This window comes from Entelurus aequoreus, linkage group LG15 (assembly GCF_033978785.1).
Source record: "Entelurus aequoreus isolate RoL-2023_Sb linkage group LG15, RoL_Eaeq_v1.1, whole genome shotgun sequence".
In the NCBI taxonomy this organism is placed as follows: Eukaryota; Metazoa; Chordata; class Actinopteri; order Syngnathiformes; family Syngnathidae; genus Entelurus; species Entelurus aequoreus.
In genome coordinates this window covers 46,206,579-46,228,395 of record NC_084745.1, presented here as the reverse complement: position 1 = coordinate 46,228,395, position 21,817 = coordinate 46,206,579, and the positions used below count along the sequence as shown (strand labels likewise).

Genomic DNA, 21,817 nt, shown 5'->3' with positions numbered 1-21,817 from the left:
GTCACGCTCGTTCCAACTGCTTTCACCATCAAACACATTTCAACACTGACCACACTGCAGTCAAGCACTTTCTCATCACACGCATTGGTCTGGGCTGATAAATAAACAATATTATTGCCAGCATTATTTGGAGACTAAATTACGCACAAATGCAATCACAATTTGTAAGACTAATAATGCAAGTACCCATTTTAAAATGGAATCAACTTTTATTTTCATTATTATTTTTTATTATTGTAAATGGAATCAATCTCTGTTAGTAGAAATTGCACATCAATAAATATTGAACACCAGTTTTCCAGAGTTGGAAAAACTGGATTGGTGTGTTTGTTTTATAGTCTTTTTTTTTTTCTTCTTGCCATCATTTTTAAACAAATTCAGCACACTTGCTCGTCCATCAGTGTTGATGAGCTCATCTTTCTCATTCGGTTTGAAGCCAAAATATTCCTACCATATTTGGCTTTGCGATCATTGTTTTTCCTCCTAATTTGTTTTCACTCGTGAGTTACAGTTAGTGTGGCTCCGTCCGTGCATTCTGTGTGTAAATTAGTGGTCCCGACACCACCCCCCGGGACTAAGATTGTGGATGTTTGATGAGAGGTTTCATGCCAATTCTGCTATTGAATAAGCATGTTGACACACAGTGAACCCTCTTGCACACTGATTAAAAGAGAGAGACGAAGAAAACAAACACACCGACATTGATCGATGTCAATTATTTATCAATGCGGGCAAAGTTATTCAGTTAATTTTCATTTATCGTTCAATAATTTGATTTTTAGGCCTACCGTATTTTTCGGAGTATAAGTCACACCGGCCGAAAATGCATAATAAAGAAGGAAAAAAACATATAAGTCGCACTGGAGTATAAGTCGCATTTTTGGGGGAAATTTATTTGATAAAACCCAACACCAAGAATAGACATTTGAAAGGCAATTTAAAATAAATGAAGAATAGAGAACAACAGGCTGAATAAGTGTACGTTATATGAGGCATAAATAACCAACTGAGAACGTGCCTGGTATGTTAACATAACATATTATGGTAAGAGTCATTCAAATAACTATAACATTTAGAACATGCTATATGTTTACCAAACAATCTGTCACTCCTAATCGCTAAATCCCATGAAATCTTATACGTCTAGTCTCTTACGTGAATGAGCTAAATAATATTTGATATTTTACAGTAATGTGTTGGTAATTTCACACATAAGTCGCTCCTGAGTATAAGTCGCACCCCCGGCCAAACTATGAAAAAAAAAAGAGACTTATAGTCCGAAAAATACGGTACTTTAAATAATAGCACTACAGCAAGGATCAACTAAATTGTTTTGGGGGCCACATTTCCAGAAAGCTAAAGATCGGGGGGCCAGACTTCTCCCTTAACTGTTAGTCTTATTTTGTATATTCTGGGAAATCATCTTCTACAGTCGACATTTGATTTTGGTCTATTTACAGTGTCAAGAGGTACAGGAGCACTCTGCTGTTTTTAAGGACCTTCTGCAAAAAAGTAAGGCAAAGATCATCTCTGGGACGGTATAGCTCGGTTGGTAGAGCGGCCGTGCCAGCAACTTGAGGGTTGCAGGTTCGATCCCCGCTTCCGCCATCCTAGTCACTGCCGTTGTGTCCTTGGGCAAGACACTTTACCCACCTGCTCCCAGTGCCACCCACACTGGTTTAAATGTAACTTAGATATTGGGTTTCACAATGTAAAGCGCTTTGAGTCACTTGAGAAAAAGCGCTATATAAATGTAATTCACTTCACTTCACTCTATGATAGCAGTCTAATGTTTTAAGAAAAATGTGAGTCGCATTGTTTTTTGAACTGAACTTGTGGGCCACCAGTTGAATAGCCCAAATGATTAAAAAAAAAAACTTAGAATGAAACATTGAACAAAACTACTAGTATAACTAAAGACCGCATCTTAATTAAACAAGCTACAGCAACACCGTAGTTCCTAAAAGTACATTACAAAAAAACTGCCTAAAAGGAGAAGACTTGAAGGGGTGCTTTGAGGAACGCCTCAGTTATATGTAAATCACACATTTGAGCTCCAGTGTTCTATGTTTGCTAGCAATATCAAAATGCCAATGTGTTTACCTCTATAGAACAGAAGCACTGTAGTGTTTGCCGGAATTTGCTGCAAAAATGTTTGTCTCCAAAGTTTTGAACTGAACTCGGCATTGTGTCATTCATGGGCCAGATTTGGCCCACGGGCCGCCAGTTGAAGAGCTGTGTTCCCTTGATTATTACATTCTAGATCCCCTTGTGGTAGGTGAATTTCCACAAAGTAGGGACACTATTTTTTTGATGATTTATATTATTATATGCATTACAAATCTTTATAAGCCCTTTAGACACACTTATGAACACTTCCTATAAATACTTCATACACTCTAAAAGCAATGTAATTTTAACATGAAACTTTAATGCATACTCAAATCTTAAAGTAGTCAGTGGTAAATCCGCGATGCACTGAAACCGCAGTCAGTGAACCGCGAAGTGGCAAGGTAAAGCTATTCCTTTCCCATCTCTTTAAACTGTCACCATCACACTACTTGCATTAACTTAGGAGAAGTGTTCCAAAAAAACTAAGAAAAAAATTGAATAGATACAAATATAGTTAATCAATAAGTTAATCCTGTGATGTTACCATCTTGTTTGGGGCACAGTCTTCCCAAAACTGGTTTGAAGTATGAATCGTACAAGCTTAGGGTCATTCGACTTTCAAAGTTCCACTGTACTCATTATTGGGGAGAAGTAACCACAAAGGAGGTTATCGCACATGTGCAAGCTAGCAGCCTGTTTTTAGTAAATATGGCTGCAAAATATCTCACTCATCACTCGTCTGGTAATGAAAGCTTCTATTAATTGCGTGACAATAAATAGAAAAAGTTTGTGCCAAGTCTTAAAAGTCTTTGTCGGAACACGCGGTCGTCATGATAAGGCCATCTTCTGGTACTGCTTAAAACATGAAAAGTTCACGCTTTTTAATAAGGAAAAGGCTGTGGACTAAAAGTTATTTTGACAAAATGATCCTAAACTGAAGAATGACCTTTAAAGCTCTTCTGTGAGCATTTGAGCACCCGGCAGTAAAAGAAGGAGACATTTTACAGCAGCAAATAAAGCTTGGATCATAACATCAAGTCACACCGATACATCCACAATTTGGACAATTTGTTACACGATGAATCACTCCAGAGAATGAGGTGAACAGTTAAAGCTTAAAAAAAACGCTCCACATTTCCATCTTTGTCCGTCTCGTGGCGTCTTTTAGTGCGTCGTCAAAGGTAAACGCGGCCACATGAAAAGGCTGACTCGCGACATTAGCCGTTAAATCCATCATTGGCTTCATTTCCGCAGTCAGAGGGAGCTCCCTGTGCACAAGCTTGAAATGCGACATAAAACCTTACGACATTGCGCTCGCATACCGATATTGGCATAGAGGCGTATTGTGGCAGTATAACAAAATCGGACTTAATTGCTGTTAGCTGCATGATTAACTGATCGGTTTGCTGAAAAGGGAGTCCGAACTCCACCCCTTTATTAGCACATATATCTATATTTTTACATACATATACATCGTCTGCTATTATTGTAGGGCACCCACCAACAAGGTCCAGTTAGTTTTAATGTTATTTTAAAAAATGTATATAGCGCCCGATTACAACAGAAATGAGTTTTTAGGTTACCTTTCATATACTGTGGAAATTATCTATATATTATCTTATCAAAATAACTACCGTATTTTTCGGACTATAAGTCGCAGTTTTTTTCATAGTTTGGCTGGGGGTGCGACTTATGTGTGAAATTATTAACACATTAGCGTAAAATATCAAATAATATTATTTAGCTCATTCACGTAAGAGACTAGACGTATAAGATTTCATGGGATTTAGCGATTAGGAGTGACAGATTGTTTCGTAAACGTATAGCATGTTCTATATGTTATAGTTATTTGAATGACTCTTACCATAATATGTTACGTTAACATACCAGGCACGTTCTCAGTTGGTTATTTATGCCTCATATAACGTACACTTATTCAGCCTGTTGTTCACTATTCTTTATTTATTTTAAATTGCCTTTCAAATGTCTATTCTTGGTGTTGGGTTTTATCAAATAAATTTCCCCAAAAAATGCGACTTATACTCTAGTGCGACTTATATTATGTTTTTTTCCTTCTTTATTATGCATTTTCGGCCGGTGCGACTTATACTCCGGAGCGATTTATACTCCGAAAAATACGGTAAATGGCTTTATCTTACTTACATGACAGCATGATATTTCTGTCTCTACATGGTTACGTTCACCAAGACGTTACTGCTCGACTCAACCTCACTTCCTTTGACACTTACAAGGATTTAAAGAAGAAAAGATTGAAGGCACATCATGTGTTTACATCTTGGGGGTCCACAAATTAAACATTAATTTGTGAAAGACAAAGTTGGACTTATTCGTGCATCCGTAACTACCGTATTTGATTGACATAACGAGTGCCGTGCTGCTGTGATCCTGATGCTAATGAGAAAAAGGATACGTTTGTTTGCAGTAGATTTTTGCTACTAATATTAGTCTAATCTACAATTCATGTCTGCAGTTGTTTTTATGGCGTGAAGTTCATATTTTGTCTCATTATTTAGCTATAGATATCCCTGTTGTTCAGCAATGTTTGCTGGCAATATATAGATTCAGTATATGCTGTTGATCCTACGAGAACTGTATTCATCTAGTTTATTGATACTATTAAGAATATTTTCTTGATGCTAGCGAATATCAACAAAGACACTATAATGTGGTCATCCGTGTCGAATAAAGCACTAGGCTTTCTTGCACAACCACTAAGCTTTTAGTTTCTGTCACGAAAATAAAGCGGAATGGACCAACAATCACAATATTTATTAGTAGCACCTAACATGACGTTAGTTTATTTGCACAAACAGGTGTTCGTATTTATATTTAGGCAAAGCAACCACAAAAGAGCACAAACTAATGTGATCTATTGCCCTTTCTTCACAATTTGTTCTTCTCTCAAACATTACTAATATAGCAGAGAAACACAGAAAGTTTCTAAAACAATTCAAATGTTCAACGAAACATTTTACAAAAGTAATCACTACAGCCACGAGCATGGTCCAATTGTATTCCACAAGATGATTAAAGTGACATTTTTAAGAGCCATTTCCTTCGACGCACTTTCGTTTTTTTCCCTGACTTTATTACTTTTATGAACAACTTATATCGGGACTCTATGAAAGCTCTTTCCTATCTGTCTATTTGAACGATTGAAACACCAAAGAACAGAACAGAACAGCAATACAGCATTTTCTGCTCAAACTACACTCACTCTTACTTGATTTAATGCTATGCTCAAACTGGTTGACCATCGTGTGAATTAAGCCGCGAAGAAGGAAAGCGAACATGACGTAGTGTGCAACCAAGCTATAGATAACTTCAGGACGGATTTTCAGGAAATGTCTGAAATGGGCTAAAGAACAAGTTTTCTTCCACGTTACTTAACGTTTACGGTACAAGCTTTAACTTCTGTGTGTATGCTTGCAGCCTTGCCAGACACACAAGAGACAAAGACAGTGGATGACTGTCAAGAGACTTAACTCTGTTTATCTGATAATGCAATAAATAGCTCAAACTTGCGTTAAGGGCACAATTTGTTGAAACTTTCAGGAAATGTCTAACATGGGTTAAGGATTCAATTTTGGGGTTGATTTGAATCACTTTTGAGATTCAGGACTTTTTTACTATTAGGAGGTAGGGCCTGCATTGTTAGTCCTTTTCTAACTTTGACTTGAGATTATTTTGAAGTCTCTATTCCATGCTGTTATGGCATTTGTGAAATGTAAATGGAAGAGCAATTGTATGTGTCCGCCTGTTTGTTTCATCGACCACATCTGTCACAGCCCACAGAGGCACATACACACTATGAAAGCAATTACTTTGAGTTGACCTTCTTGGGCACGTGTTTTTCATACATTACATACATTTGTTCTTTCCTTGCATACATTAATACACAGATCAAATAGATGTGGATCATCGATGTGCAGCTTTGAACAACGCTGGCTTTTAAGCCCCTTTATGTAAGATTGGTAGCAAGAAACAGACAGGAGAACAAAAAGCCAATGAGGCCTCACTTCTCAGTTTCCCACCCACCACTGGAGAAATTGGGCCTCAACAAATTAGTGTGGAAAGGAACCAAAAAAAACTACAGTACAGACATTATATGTCCTTTTTGCCAGAGGACATAAAGCAGGGCTGTTTCAAACTTGTGTCACAGTGTCGAGGTGTATTAAAAGTAAATCTTCTATTGTGCTGTCATGTCGCTGACACTTTATGGACATTTGGAACACGAGCCCCCAGCCTCTTTTTTTCTTCTTAAGGCTGGTTGTGGCGGTTGTAGGGAGGGTAATCAATTAAACGAGGAAGTTCGCCGAGCCTTACAACTCGATTATTAGCCTGTCCTTTTGAAGTTTTATTTTAGGGGGGGGGCGACAAGGAATCAGGCTTTAAATCAGCAGTGTTGAAGCGTTTGCAGCCTATGGCCTTATTGGAAGCCTTGTCAGGACGTGGCGCTGGGCGAAGACCAGATTCAGACTTTCATGCTTAATGAGCTTTGTGTGCTGGTGCTTAGGGTCAGTGGCGTGAGTCAGCGAGAGGGCAAGGACCGGGCACCTGCTGCCACAAGCAGAGCATACTCAAACGTTTAAAATGTCTTGTTTCTACCTTTTTAGATCCTGCAAATCCCTCCGACTCCAAGAAGAAATAGGCAAAGGGCATCAGGACAAAGAGGCAAAGGTTGGAGAAGAGGGACACCAGATTCCACAGACCTGGACAAAGTACATTATTGACCAAGTTATTACAACATTTCTCCAGGGTTTCAGTTCAATGTTTTCAGAGCTGACAGGCAAGGCTTTCACTTTGGAAGAAGACTAGCCTCACTATGTGATGGACTCTAACGCCCTCCGGTGGCTAAAGTAACACAGCACAACAACATGGTGTTGCTTTGGCTTCGCTCTGGTTATGCTGCATTCATGAACCCTATCAAGTCAAGAATATCACACTAAGAGTTGAAAACTTTACAATAATTATCTGGAGACAATTATTATTTACTTGGTTTCAGAATAGATGATTTGGCTCTCATACTATTGGTAACCACAAAGTACAAACATATCACAGCATCAGATTCATAGAGGTTCATTTGCACTAGTCGTCCCTCGTCTAATTAGCTTGGAAGGTTGGTTTTACTTTTTTTTTAATCACATCCTATGTATTTCTAGACAAAATTAAGCATTTTCCGGCATAAAAATTCCTAAACTAACTAAAAATATATTTCAGTAATATGAGACATCGTACGTTAATCACAATACTGATTTTGGCTGCTACCATTCAACAAGGGTGATCATTGGCGATATTAATACTGGGCTCCGCTGTATATCAAATCATGAAGACCCGTGAAGTGGCTCCCAACTACGCCTGACGCCATTGTGTATAGTCACAGAGCTCCATGACCACGCCGAACGACTTTAACTGGGCTTTACCCAGGCGGCTGTGGCCAGTCACTTCGTTTTACTTCTGTAGAGTCCTCAGCATGCGTTAAGGACTGCACCACTGTTATTAATTATTATTTTATTAAATGGTGACGGGTGTGGACTAGGGATGGGAAGCGAAAACCTGTTCTTGTTCAAAACCGGTTCCCAGTGTATCAATTAGTTTCAGCTTGTAAATCTAAACACACCTTTGCATGGTATATTTTCTAGGCGGATTACAAAGATTTTTTAAGTTTTTAGTTTTTAAAAATGTTACGAATAGTCACATTATTGTGTAATTCCCACATATATTTGATTTTGTTAATTTCTACAGAAAATTGTATTTTAATTTATGTTCAAAAGTTTTTTTATGCTATGTGCCTCTTAAGATCTCACTGTTGGCTTTGTAAGGTCATGTTAGCTCTAAAATAAACAAAATTGATGCTAATCCATCTATTTGTTATTTTTTTTCTTCCAAATAAGAATCGACAAGAGAACCGAATCGTTAAGTAAATGGAATCGGAACCGGAAAACCATCAATTCCCAACCCTACAGTGGCCGCTGCACAACACGCTGTTTTGCTTATCTCCTTGGAGTCTCACTAGCTGGACAAACAATTAGCCATTGTGCTAAATAGAGTCTGGAGATCCTCTTCCCAACTTCGCTCTATTGGAATTCATGCATCCCCTAAATCTGCGCATGTGTATTAATCTGGGGGATAGAGAAATGTAATTTTACATTGCACACGAGAGTACAATCGTTACACTATACTTTTAAATGTTGAAATTATTCCTTATACAACCCTAAGATTGAACATGCACACTTACGCTGAGGATCGAAAAGGGATTCAATCATTAAAGTGTCATGTCAGCAAAAAAATATTTTTTTACTTTGAATGCGTGAAATTTTTAAAAAACTTCAGATCCATCTATTGCTGGAATGTTACTGATGTTACGTCCGGCTCACGTCCCACCCACTGAATAGGCGTGGTGGTCAAGCTAGCTCCATTTTCAATGGGTACTCAGCGCCATTTTTCGAAGAAAAAATGCCCTATGCTTGTGTTGTTTTCGACTGTTTAAATTGCGAACAGGATAAACCTTTCTCCTTAAACACATTTGCTACGAGTGTTTTGAAAAACCAGCAAATGTCAGCAAAACCTAAAAGAGTTTTTACCAAAGGCAGCAATCATAAATGAACCTTTCAGCACATACACAACATTGACATCTGTAGTTATATTTTGATAAAGACAGGGAAAACACACTACTCTTAAACGGCGCGTGCTACAGCAGTAAGTTCAGGAAAAATTATGAAATACAACTAGGGCTGCAACTAACGATTAATTTGATAATCGATTAATAATCGGATAAAGGAGACAAACTACATTTCTATCCTATCCAGTATTTTATTGAAAAAAAAAACAGCATACTGGCACCATACTTATTTTGATTATTGTTTCTCAGCTGTTTGTAAATGTTGCAGTTTATAAATAAAGGTTTATAAAAAATAAATAAATAAATAAAACATTTAATTTTAAAAAATAATTAAAAAAACTCTGCGCATGCGCATAGCATAGATCCAACGAATCGATGACTCAATTAATCGGCAACTATTTTAATAATCGATTTTAATCAATTTAATCGATTAGTTGTTGCAGCCCTAAATACAACCTTACCCGAGCGAAAATTATGCATATTTATCCGGGAGAGTCTTCATACAAATTTCCTTGACCAAGCCAAACACAAAAAAGTTGCAGACCTACATGCTTTTACTAGTTTCCATCTATTTTGACATGTAGAATGCCGTCTGGAGCACAATAGTTAGATATGCCTTAGAACGTGACCGACATATAATCCTTGCTCTCACTCGACAAATCTTTTTTTTTTTTAAAGTATAATTCCATTGCGTAGTTGGATTTTTTTGTTCATATTATCTTTTTGCAGGAAAATGTAAGCCTCTTTTATACTCAGATAGTTTGCGTGCTGCTTGCTGTACAACAGCTATCTTAGCTTTGTTGACCACCACTGGTTTTCACTTCCGGGTAAAAGTCGCGTGTCGGAATACAAGCAATAGATACAAAGTAAAATAAAATGTTATGGCCTTTTTGTAAAAAATACACTGTTATAATGAAAAAATGCAAAATACACAATATTTCTTATAAAAATATAAGTTGCAGAGTGAGATTTAATACAGTGTACAAAAAATAGTATTATTCTGAGCTACAATGCCAGAGAAAGCAGACAGGCTTGGTTCAGTTTATCGAGTTAACACAAATTTTGGGTCATGGTTTTCCGGTGCTACCTGGTGGTTAAGGGGAGCAATTACACCAAAACAATATTTTCTTGTTTTTAAAATTGGCAAGAATAAGATTAATTCAGTTTTCACGGAAAAAGCATTGCAATAAACTGGTATGGCAGTCTGTTGAAAAAATAGCAGTTACAATGGGAGTCAATGTGGCCAAAAGAGGTCATAAGAGAAGGTGTGTACACTTTGTTTATATCCCAGTCAAACAACGTTGCAAAAAACCCCACAATGCACTTTTGTTTTTTCAACAACCAAACTCAGTAGCAATATTTTAGACAGCCAACTTTCAAACTGAACAATCATATCATATAAGGCACACGTGTAATGCCCGCTTTGGGGCAGAGGGTTGCACAAGGGTTAATTAATATGCATGTTTCACTACAAACAATCAAATGTATGATTAGGTCAAGCAAGGGTGTCCAATTGATGACACACGGGCAACCTGTGGAACGTGGCTATTTGTTTATGGCTCTGAAAAAAACCATCAAAATTGATGCATAAGCTAAAGGCATCATTTAATGAGAAAAAGATCAAATGTGAATACTAATTAACAAAATAAATAAGAACTGTCTTTTAATATATGGATAACGTTGATTTAGCCCTTTTAGTAGACTATTTATTTACAAATTACATGACATCACAACCCCTATGCCCCCATTACTGCAAGTGGATTGCCGACCTGTGGAAAACACTATGTTTTATTATTGATAAAAATATCAGTCATTATTATTTTGGCCCAAATCGTACAGTTCTATTTGGCCACTCGATGTGGCCAAACCCATCTGAGCGCAATGTTCAGTATCGTGGCCTCTGATTGGCTCAGCCTCAGACAGCATTACTATATGCGTGTAAAAGTGAATGTGTGGGTATTATTTCATGTCTTGATGGCTCTCATAATGTTAAAAAAACATATTTATTTGTAAACCGTTTTTTTATACTATGGCTATAACAGAAATGTATTTGTTAGGTCTACAACTAATGAACAGCAATAAATACTTTTAAATAAGTACTTTTGAAGAAGATATTATCCAACAAGACAGTAAATAACAGGAAAGATGAGATCAGTTAAATGTAAAACAGAGCTGTGAGATAGACTGACCGTGGATGAGGGAGCCATTGAGCCACTGGATGTAGTAGTTTTTTGGAAAGGACAGGAGGATCTCACTGCTAATGATTGAGAAGGGCAGCAGGAAGACAGCGCCACCGGAGACGGCGAGGGTGAAGGTGCACAAGTACAAACTGCAGGAGAAACAAAGATGGAGCAAAAAGTTTAGTCTGAATTGTTTTCAGAAGAACAAGGTATCAACATCTTCCTATATGGGGGCAGTGGAGAGCAATCGCTTACGTAACATACAGGTGACCAATGTTCCCTCTAATTTTTCATGTGTGTGAGCAAACGCACAAACTCCCTGAGCATTCAGTAGAGCACATGTGAGCAACATCAGACGTGCACACGGTGGCCACACCAGCGTCACACCTGTCCCAAACCTGACTAAATAACAATTTAAATGTTTTATTAAAATAATTTTCTGATATAAGTGATTTTGCCCCCTTACAATGACAATAACAAAAAAAACATGTTTTTCATGACCTATGTGCTAGTATTGTATGTCTGGCTGCGGGTCCTGCCTTTAAAAGAAATGTTACCCCTTTCAGAGATTACATTTAGTTCTTGTAACTTTCTGTCTGTAAAATACATCTTTTTATTAGCATTTATGAAATCTAGTGACAATATTTCATGAATAATATCCTTAGATTATCATTCTTAATAAATGGCAGTAAAATAAGCACACATCTGATTGTGGAGTCAGTATTACAACGTGGTATTTACACATTGTGTGGCGTTGGGGTTGTCCGACTTTTTTTGTGGCCATAAACGCAACACTGGCTAAGTGCCATGAGTGTGTGTGTTGGTGAGCGAGCGAGCGGCTTCTGTTGAAACGACGGATGACAACGTTGGTTTAAGCCTGGTTTGTATGGCAGAAAATTACCAGTTTTTATAGATACAAGTTTTTTTTACTCACGTTTTTGGTGTGGTTACAAACAGTTTTGCTCAATAAAGTGATTGATGGAATTCCTGTCCGTAAAGTGTCTCGACAGACGATAATTGAACTGTTTTGACAAAGATTGTTTTATTCATTGGGGCCACTCTTGTTGTCACCTGTCACTCACAGAGTTGCATTGCGAAATTATACAGAATAAATTGTAATGTGTTTATTTTGTTTAAAGTTGAGATGGGATTTTTGATTTCCTGCGCGGCATTAATTTGCAGTGCGCTGAGGACGCGTGAGCGGTGCGCAATTGCGCAGGCGCGCACCTTAGAGGGAACGTTGCAGGTGACATATCGTTTTTAAATTGAACATCAAGGGTATCTTTTAAATAGAAATGTTGGTTTCTTTTTATGAACTACTGCATCCATGCGACATGAGATGGAGGCCATTGGCCTGTAGCACTGTATTTAATTTGATTTAAATTAAATTGTACTTTCAGCAATATTTCATAAGATTTTTAATGCCATTACCAGAAGTCAAACTAGGTTGACATGGCGATCCTATATTTACCTATTTCAGGGACTTGAAGGGGAACTGCACTTTTTTGGAATTTTGCCTATCGTTCACAATCATTATGAGTCAAGATCACATGTTTTTGTTTTTGTTTTGGGGGGGAATTTTTAAAGATAATAAAAATGCTTGGAAGATGTGGCTAATGAGAGTCCCCGTTGTCACCTTTAAAGCCCTCTAAAACAATTTCAAAACCCTTCATCAACGTTTTGGATATACACTGCAAAGATATTTATAATGTAGTAACAGACACGTTCATAACAATATGTAAAATGTACACTATTTACCCTATTTTGGTCATTTTAATTATTGCCGGAACAAATTCTTTGGCACATTTAATTCCGTTTCCATAGCAGCACACTTCCGACTTCTGGCAACAACTGTGCGTCCTACTAACAGATTCAAAGTTGTGTGTGTCTTCTAATCATGGCAGATTCGATAAACAACGAAGACGACCATTTTTGGAAAAGTTAGGGTTCACAACCTTATCTTTCTGAATCTGAATATATGGATGAACTACTGCTTCTAGAAGCCAGCACGAAGGAAGAGTATGAAGTTGGAGCAAACGAAGCTGAGAGAGTGAGGTGAAAGTGACTCGAAGGTGAAAAATGGGGAATTTGAAGCCATGCTATTTCGACATAAATGGAGTGCTTACCCAAATGAACCGGAAAAAACGTCCTCGGCCAGCTGGACCACATAGACAACGGTCCATCGAATGACTCAACACTTTATATTGATCATGATACACGCAGCACGTCATGCTTGTTATTACAACTACAGTACATACGATGTCGAGCTAGCTGTGTACAAACAAAACATGAAATGTGGGCTAATACTTTACAGCTATTGTAATATGATTTGTGTTTTTCAGTCAGTACAGATTGTTGTCTTATCGCATACTGTTGTGCATTAAAAACTCAAACGCATTTCGTGCTGATGTAGAAGCTATCTTATCTCTTTCTGTAGTTAGCTTTTACAGCTAACACAGAAGGACGATGTGTTAATACGCTAGAAAAAGAGTTCCTCAGTGTTTGCTCTTAAAATAACAATGTCGCTACAGTTCGGTTATTATACAGGTTACCGAACATAAATGAAGTATTGTTGACGGTTTTTGAATGCATTTTTAAAGTGATTTAGAGATAGAATTGATTGCTCCCAGTAGCTGCATTGTTGGCCACCAAGAACTAGACGATTTTTACATGTTAGAATTAGGGATGTCCGATAATGGCTTTTTGCCGATATCCGATATTGTCCAAATCTTAATTACCGATACCGATATCAACCGATACCGATATCAACGATACCGATATATACAGTCGTGGAATTAACACATTATTATGCCTAATTTGGACAACCAGGTATGGTGAAGATAAGGTCTTTTTTTTTTTTTTAATTAATAAAATAAAATAAGATAAATAAATTTAAAACATTTTGTTGAATAAAAAAGAAAGTAAAACAATATAAAAACAGTTACATAGAAACTGGTAATTAATGAAAATGAGTAAAATTAACTGTTAAAGGTTAGTACTTTAAGTGGACCAGCAGCACGCACAATCATGTGTGCTTACGGACTGTATCCCTTGCAGACTGTATTGATATATATTGATATATAATGTAGAAACCTGAATATTAAAAACAGAAAGAAACAACCCTTTTGTGTGAGTGAGTGTAAATGGGGGAGGGAGGTTTTTTGGGTTAGTGTACTAATTGTAAGTGTATCTTGTGTTTTTTATGTTGATTTAATAAATAAATAAAAATAAAAAACCGATACCGATAATTTAAAAAAACGATACCGATCATTTCTGATTTTACATTTTAAAGCATTTATCGGCCGATGATATCGGCCTGCCGATATTATCGGACATCTCTAGTTAGAATGCAAAACAAACCCAAAAACTTTTAACTTCTTGTCTCTCATAATGATTGTGAACTATAGGCAAAATTCCAAACAAAGTGCATTTCCCCTTTCAGTTAGCTTAAGTCTCCTTGCATTACCAATGCTGTTTTGTAACTGTCCAATAGAATTGGGTTATAATAGATTGACTGACTCCCTTTTATTTTAAAAACATTACTTAAATGATAGTGTACACACTATTTGTATTTGTCTACTACAAGCTATAAGCGTAATGACATGCAGTACAAAGTCCCAGAAGGTGCAAAAATATACAGGAGGTACAAACTTAAATTGGCTGCTAATATAAGTAGGGTGTACTTAAAAATATATTCTCTACTGTCTACACCCACACACATTCACAGCCACGCACGCACCTACACACACACGCAGCTGATGTGTCAAAGGCTTTGCAGTGCTGACAGTCGTTCTTTTGTTTGTTTACAAGCCGAGAAGTCCCTAAAACATCCTAATAATTACTTGTTTATATTTCATTTATCTTTGGGGCGGCGTGGCGCATATGGTAGAGCGGCCGTGCCAACAACTTGAGGGTTCCAGGTTTAAATTCCAGCTTGCCTCATCTTAGTCACGGCCATGGTGTCTTTGGGCAAGACATTTCACGCTTGCTGCTGTTGGGTTGTGTTTGGCGCCTTGCATGGCAGCTTCCGCCATCAGTGTGTGACTGGGTGAATGTGATGTATAACAAAGCGTTTTGGGTATCATTCTAGGTCTAATAAAGCGCTATACAAATACAGACCATTTTCCATTTCATTCTCTTAAATACATAGGCAAAATAATGTTGTTGCTGGCTATTTAGTTCTCGCCATAGCTAACTGGAGGACTTACATCGTTAACAAACAAAACTATCTCTATAGTTAAGAGTTTATAGAGAATTATAATGAGCCATTATTCACAAAGTTTTTGCTTTTCAAACAATTTACTATTACACAGAATATATGATTTACTAATTCATTAGTTTTAATAGTTACTTACATCATTTGTAATACACTTTGTCCAAGCTTATTTCTTAAAAAAGGCTAATATTTGAAAAACTAGTTTTGTATGAATGTGAAATTTTTAAAGATAATAATGCTAAAGTTTAATATGTATTTACTTTTGTTTCTATTTCAACCCCTATTATGGTGACATACTACACAAGTTTTTAACCATGATTTTTTTTTTTTAAGAGCATTATTGTTCCACCCCCTTTGGCTTAAATTATACTTTATTGTTTTTGTCTGTCACACTACCTTGTAGAAATTTATATATTTTTTATTTTGTATTGTTAATGTTTAACATATATAACTAATTTAATATTGAAATATAATTATTGACATGCTCTCTGTATTTAACCCCATAGTGGTATAAAATAGTCACTACAATTCAGCTCTAGCTTCAAAATATATAATTTACAAGTTGGTAGAGTGGCCGGGTCAGCAATCGGAGGGTTGCTGGTTACTGGGGTTCAATCCCCACCTTCTACCATCCTAGTCACGTCTGTTGTGTCCTTGGGCAAGACACTTCACCCTTGCTCCTGATGGCTGCTGGTTAGCGCCTTGCATGGCAGCTCCCGCCATCAGTGTGTGAATGTGTGTGTGAATGGGTGAATGTGGAAATACTGTCAAAGCGCTTTGAGTACCTTGAAGGTAGAAAAGCGCTATACAAGTATAACCCATTTATCATTTATTTATTACTTAATTTGTTGTTTTGGATTTTAGGTAAATGCTACATTTTAAAGTGATTATAACTTTCACCTATTACACCTCTGTTTTTTGTTTGTTAGTATTTAAAAACGCCTCTTTTTTAAAACTAACGTACGTACGGAAATAAAATTGTTTTTATTGATATTAAAATTACGATTAATAACACGATTATTCAGTAATTTCAAAACATGAGTATTTATGGATGGATGTTTCGCAGTCAGACCGGATGTAGCGCACAGCGCTGTTATTGTGAAGGGGTAAAGTGTGCTTTTGTTCTGATCTTGATGGGTGTGGAGACGACTTGAGGCTGTTAAATAAAAAGAGAGAAAAAGCCTCTCAAGTTGCGACTGCTGTCCGGTTTGTACATTGATGATGTCGTTCACAACACAAGCAAATGAGATGTGTTGTGGGTGTGTAGATTGTTCTTGCAAACTTTAGCTTTGAAGTTTAGTCAGTGTTTCAAGTGGTTGTTTCAATTGTTTAGTTTAGGACGAATTTTGGGGATAAATGAGCGTTACAGGAAAACCTATTTTCCCTCACAAATGTTCCTTTTTCTCACAATGACAGCATTTTATACACATTTATTTCATTTTTCACTTCCGCGGTTACATTAAGGCGGAAATCATATGGCCTTACTTTTTTGTTGAGTTTAGTGATTATTGATTAAGCATACTTGTGCTGTGTCACATAAAAAGTGGCAACCTTGGTAAGATCTCTAATTCTAGTAGACTTGCTTCCACTCAAACGCTCACTCATTCATTTCATCATTACATGCACTTTCTTCCGATTTTTTATATTTTTATGAGCGTGAGTGAGAAGCCAAAATCAAAATTCAATTTAATTGTCCAGCCCTTGGCAAGAAAGATTAATACCAATTACCGGTAGCTGCATTTTTAGCCGTCTTATACCAGCAGTCTTTCACTATTTAAAACACACAGAAAAGGAAAAGACACGTGTTCCTGTCTCAAATAGGGATTGTGGACGATTGCAAAATTATGAAAAAGTGCAGTTTTACTTTAAAAAGGCACACACTGACGCTTACTCTGATTTCATGAACATCTGTCAATGGTGTCCGCAGCTTCAACTTACTAATTCTGTGTTATTCTTACTGTTGGATCTGTCATTTAAAAAAAAACAACAACGTACACCAAACCAAACCGAAAACTGTGTCACAAAACTGTGATAAGAGCCGAACCCTGGATTGTGTGAACTGTTCTACCCTTACTTTTATAAGACACACAGACAACCTCATCCCTTTTTGAGTTTGTTGTTTCTAATCTTTTGTTCCTTTTAGGTTGTTAAAAATAGTTAATGTCTAAAAAGGATTCTTCAAATTATCATCAGCACTAGTAGCGGTACCGGTACAAAAATATTGGTGTCGGGACAACACTACCTCAGACTAAAGAAAGTCAATTAGGTGGCAATCCTTTAAGTACCATTGACCTCAGCCAGTGGGCATGGATGAAATTGTCTTGACGTGTTCCTCGTTTGAACCTCCTCCTCTCTTCTGGAAATACTTTGTACAATATATTTGATTCTGTGGGACTTTTTGTTCATTGTTAAAAGCAACAGAGACCCCAAAAATACTTGATTCACATAAAGCACAACAAAGGTCTCTGACTCTAAGGAATCTAACCTCTAATGGATCTATCCATTGATTAAGGGCTGTGTCCCCTGATTAGTGGCAATTATGTGATGTTGGTTAGAATAAAAGTTGTCATTCAAAAAATAAACTCACGAGATTCTGTTGACAACAGCATCTTCATCCTCTTGGTCATCTGTGAAGCAGATCAGATACAGTATGTTTATTGTCAACATGTCAAGTAGGGAGAATAGTCTTGATGTTGCACTAACCCGTCTTCCTCTTGTATCTGGTGATGATGAAGTAGGAGACAATGTAGAGTACGGCAAACAGGAGGAAGCAAATCTACAATGAATTGAAATAAGTCAAAGGAAGGCTCACAATAGTTAAAACACAAGTCCATCCATCCATCCATCCATTTTCTTCTGCTTATCCGAGGTCGGGTCGCGGGGGCAGCAGCCTAAGCAGGGAAGCCCAGACTTCCCTCTCCCCAGCCACTTCGTCCAGCTCCTCCCGGGGGATCCCGAGGCGTTCCCAGGCCAGCCGACATAGTCTTCCCAACGTGTCCTGGGTCATCCCTGTGGCCTCCTACCGGTCGGATGTGCCCTAAACACCTCCCTCGGGAGGCATCCTGACCAGATGCCCGAACCACCTCATCTGGCTCCTCTCGATGTGGAGGAGCAGCGGCTTTACTTTGAGCTCCTCCCGGATGACAGAGCGTCTCACCCTATCTCTAAGGGAGAGCCCCGCCACCCGGCGGAGGAAACTAATTTCGGCCGCCTGTACCTGTGATCTTGTCCTTTCAGTCATAACCCAAAGTTCATGGCCATAAGTTAGGATGGGAACGTAGATCGACCGGTAAATTGAGAGCTTAGCCTTCCGGTTCAGCTCCTTCTTCACCACAACGGATCGATACAGCGTCCGCATTACTGAAGACGCCGCACAGATCCGCCTGTCGATCTCACGATCCACTTTTCCCTCACTCCTGAACAAGACTCTGAGATACTTGAACTCCTCCACATGGGCAAGATCTCTTCCCCAACCCAGGGAGATGGCACTCTACCCTTTTCCGGGTGAGAACCATGGAGTCGGACTTGGAGGTGCTGATTCTCATCCCAGTCGCTTCACACTCATATTTATGTGAATTGAAAGCAACACCTATTAGTACATTCCAAATGTAGGTTAGTATCTGATAGATCAGCATGTGCATGTTTTATACACTAATTAGGCCAAAGCTTGTGGTCACAGCCACGTAATATAGCCCACAAGGCTTCTAAATATGCTTCAAGATAGATCCCATTCCACATTCCCCCCTCCTACTGTGACAGCGACCGGGACGCTACTAATGATAGAAGCCGCGGCTTAAGCACTTGGCAGCGTGTCAGTGTTGCTCAAGTTATTACAGCCCGAGCATCCTGGTATCACGACGTGACTCAGCCCGAGCGTGTCCAAAGTCACCACATGTGAGTGCCAAAACATGGAAGCCATCAGGTGCACGCAGCTGATAAAGTGGTACAGACATAAGGCACAACACTCTGGCAGGAGATAACAGCAACGCTCGCCTCTCCCCTCCAAACCTTGCTTGTAAGAACACCCATTTAGTACACTTGCAACATCTAATGACACCAAATAAGTTTTAAGGTCCAGATACGGAATGCAAGTGTACAGTAATGTGATAATTGACACACTGAGCAACAGTATTTCACACCTATATGGGACATGAAGTGAAGATGGTGTGGACAGTAGTTCTGTCAGGTGGGCGACATTGTGAGCACATCTCACATGCAAAAACACATTTGTTTAATAATAATAATAATAATAATTGGCATTGTGACAAAATAATGAATAAGATTAGATATGCTGTGACGATTATATAAAGGTCTATTTTCGTTAAGCAGACTGCTGACACCTTATCCCACCCCGTCCTGATTACTGGCACTAATCTAATTTTGTGGTTTCTGTGTCAACATGGAGCCATGAGGACAACACGTCATGTTTACTGAGAACACTTATATTAATGAACTAACGAGTGAATAAAATGTCTGTAAATGCATTTAAGTGAGAGTCAATAACATTAATGTCACTTTCATCATAGCTTGTCGACTAATAGGCCGTTATTATTATGTTACAAATTGTTGTTTATCGTGTGTTGGTGTGCTTCACACGCCACTACTGGCATTTAAGTCATAGTTGTGTGAATGCTCCAAAGCACACATATGGTTTTCTACACTAAAATTAATCTATTTAAACGTATTATTCTTCTTCTCCAGATTTTGGCGCATTCTACCTTCCACATTTTTCACCAGATTCAAACCGTTTAGCCTATTCGGGAATCGCGGGCTTTCCCTTGACAAATTCCAAAAATTCCCAGGTTTCACAGAATTCCAGGTTTTCCAGGACATTTTTCCCATTCAAATTGAATCTGCCATTCAGCAAACTTCCACCATTTCCACTTTTTTCAACCTATTCAAACCATTCCACCATTCTGGAAATTCAAACTTCCCCTTTTCCAAGTTCAAAAAAATTCAAGGATTTTCCAGAATTCCTGGTTTTCCAAAGCCCTATTTCCACCCTTTTTTCTGGTGACTACTCCTCCCCCATTTTTCAACCCACTTCAACCGTTCCACCGTCAAAACATTCCTCTTAATCAGGACAAAAAACTTTTTTTTTTTCTTATACATTTCCATGATCAGAAAGGAGCAGATGGAAGAATACTATTCTTATATTTATCTGCCCCCTTTTTAACACAAATTATTTTAGATGACTTTATTACTGTTCCCTCCACCAACACCCCAACTCCAACATACTTTTAATTTTCGTTTTCGTTTAAGCATTTTCAAAATGACACGTCCAATCAAAATCAAAAATCAGTTTAATATAATTCCAGCTGTCTCTTTTTGTAACTCTTTTTAAATTCAAAGATATTCTTGCAACTTTTTAAGTCTTTGTCTAGAGAATTCCATGCTTTCACACCAGCAACAGACAAGCACATTTGCTTCAAATTTGTTCGCACTCTTGGATGTTTAAAATCATACGGCCTTCTGTGGTTCTCATCTTCAGACGTGAACACAAATAACTTTTGTAAGTCCTTCGGAAGAACTTTATTTCTAGCTTTGAACATCACTAATAGAGTATGCAATTCTACAAAGGACAAAAAACTTACTTGGTTTTTGAACTGGAAAAATTCCTGTTTTTCCCGAAATTCCAGGAATTCCTTAATACCATTTCATAATTAAACATGTTACTACTTCAACATTTCTCGACCGATTTGAAAAAATAAAACACCAACCATTTCACCTCATTCAGACCATTCAAGTTTTTTACCATTTTCCAAAAAATTACAGCTTTTCCTGAAATTCCCATTGACATTTTTCATCTAATTCAAACTGTTCCGACTTCAAAATATTCAGCCTGTTCAGGAATTGTGTCTACTTAAACCAGTGGTTCTTAACCTTGTTGGAGGTACCGAACCCCACGAGTTTCATATGCGCATTCACCGAACCCTTCTTTAGTGAAAAATTAAATGTTGGGTTTTTTTCAAATTCAAGACAAAGTTATATGTTTTTGGTAACACTTTAGTATGGGGAACATATTCTAAGTAACAAAGACTTAATTTAGAGTTTTTTGGACACTAGGGGAACATATTCTAAGTAACAAAGACTTAATTTAGAGTTATTTGGTTAGGGTTAGGGTTAGAGGGTTAGGGCCAGGGTTAGATGGTTAGGGTTATAATAAGGCCATTAATAAGTACTTAAAAATGATTGGTTAAGAGCCAATATGTTACTAATTTGCATGTTAATAAGCAACTAATTAATGGTGAATATGTTCCCCATACTAAAGTGTTACCATGTTTTTATACTTGTGCACAAAATGAACCGTGCATGAACATCACCTTGTTCAAAGAACAAAACCAACACAGTGCATAAACTCACAACAAATTACACACCTGCAAATCAGTGTGACTTCTGCTGTTGTCATATACGTAATACGCCGATAGAGAGAAGTTTTTATTTACACGATGAGTCGGGTGTGTCTTGACCTCTGCCGAACCCAGGTTAAGAACCACTGACTTAAACAATTCTAAAAAAAATTCCAGGATTTCAGTTCAACTTCAGCATTGGAGCATTCACACGCAATTCCTTCAGGAAGTGCCTCTTCGAGTTGAATAGTAAATTACAATACCATTACAATTAATGGTAGACACCGAATAACAAATTATTAAAGTGGGACATTAC

At 37.7% G+C, this 21,817-nt stretch overlaps 2 protein-coding genes across 8 annotated transcripts in view; one reads left to right on the top strand and one right to left on the bottom strand.

The window, feature by feature from the left end:
- Positions 1 to 7,984, top strand: part of rnf32 (ring finger protein 32) — a 282,695-nt gene extending 274,711 nt beyond the window's left edge. For all 5 annotated transcript variants that reach the window (XM_062021648.1, XM_062021647.1, XM_062021649.1 and 2 more), the window contains one exon: positions 6,750 to 7,984. The gene's annotated coding sequence lies outside the window, so the exon portion shown is untranslated. The remainder of the gene's footprint in view (positions 1 to 6,749) is intronic.
- Positions 1 to 21,817, bottom strand: part of lmbr1 (limb development membrane protein 1) — a 76,654-nt gene that overhangs the window by 54,521 nt on the left and 316 nt on the right. For all 3 annotated transcript variants that reach the window (XM_062021637.1, XM_062021639.1, XM_062021638.1), the window contains exons 2-5: positions 17,855 to 17,927; positions 17,739 to 17,778; positions 10,945 to 11,084; positions 6,742 to 6,845 (exon numbers count right to left, since the gene is read on the bottom strand). In XM_062021637.1, coding sequence (XP_061877621.1) covers positions 6,742 to 6,845; positions 10,945 to 11,084; positions 17,739 to 17,778; positions 17,855 to 17,927 — 357 coding nt within the window. The remainder of the gene's footprint in view (positions 1 to 6,741; positions 6,846 to 10,944; positions 11,085 to 17,738; positions 17,779 to 17,854; positions 17,928 to 21,817) is intronic.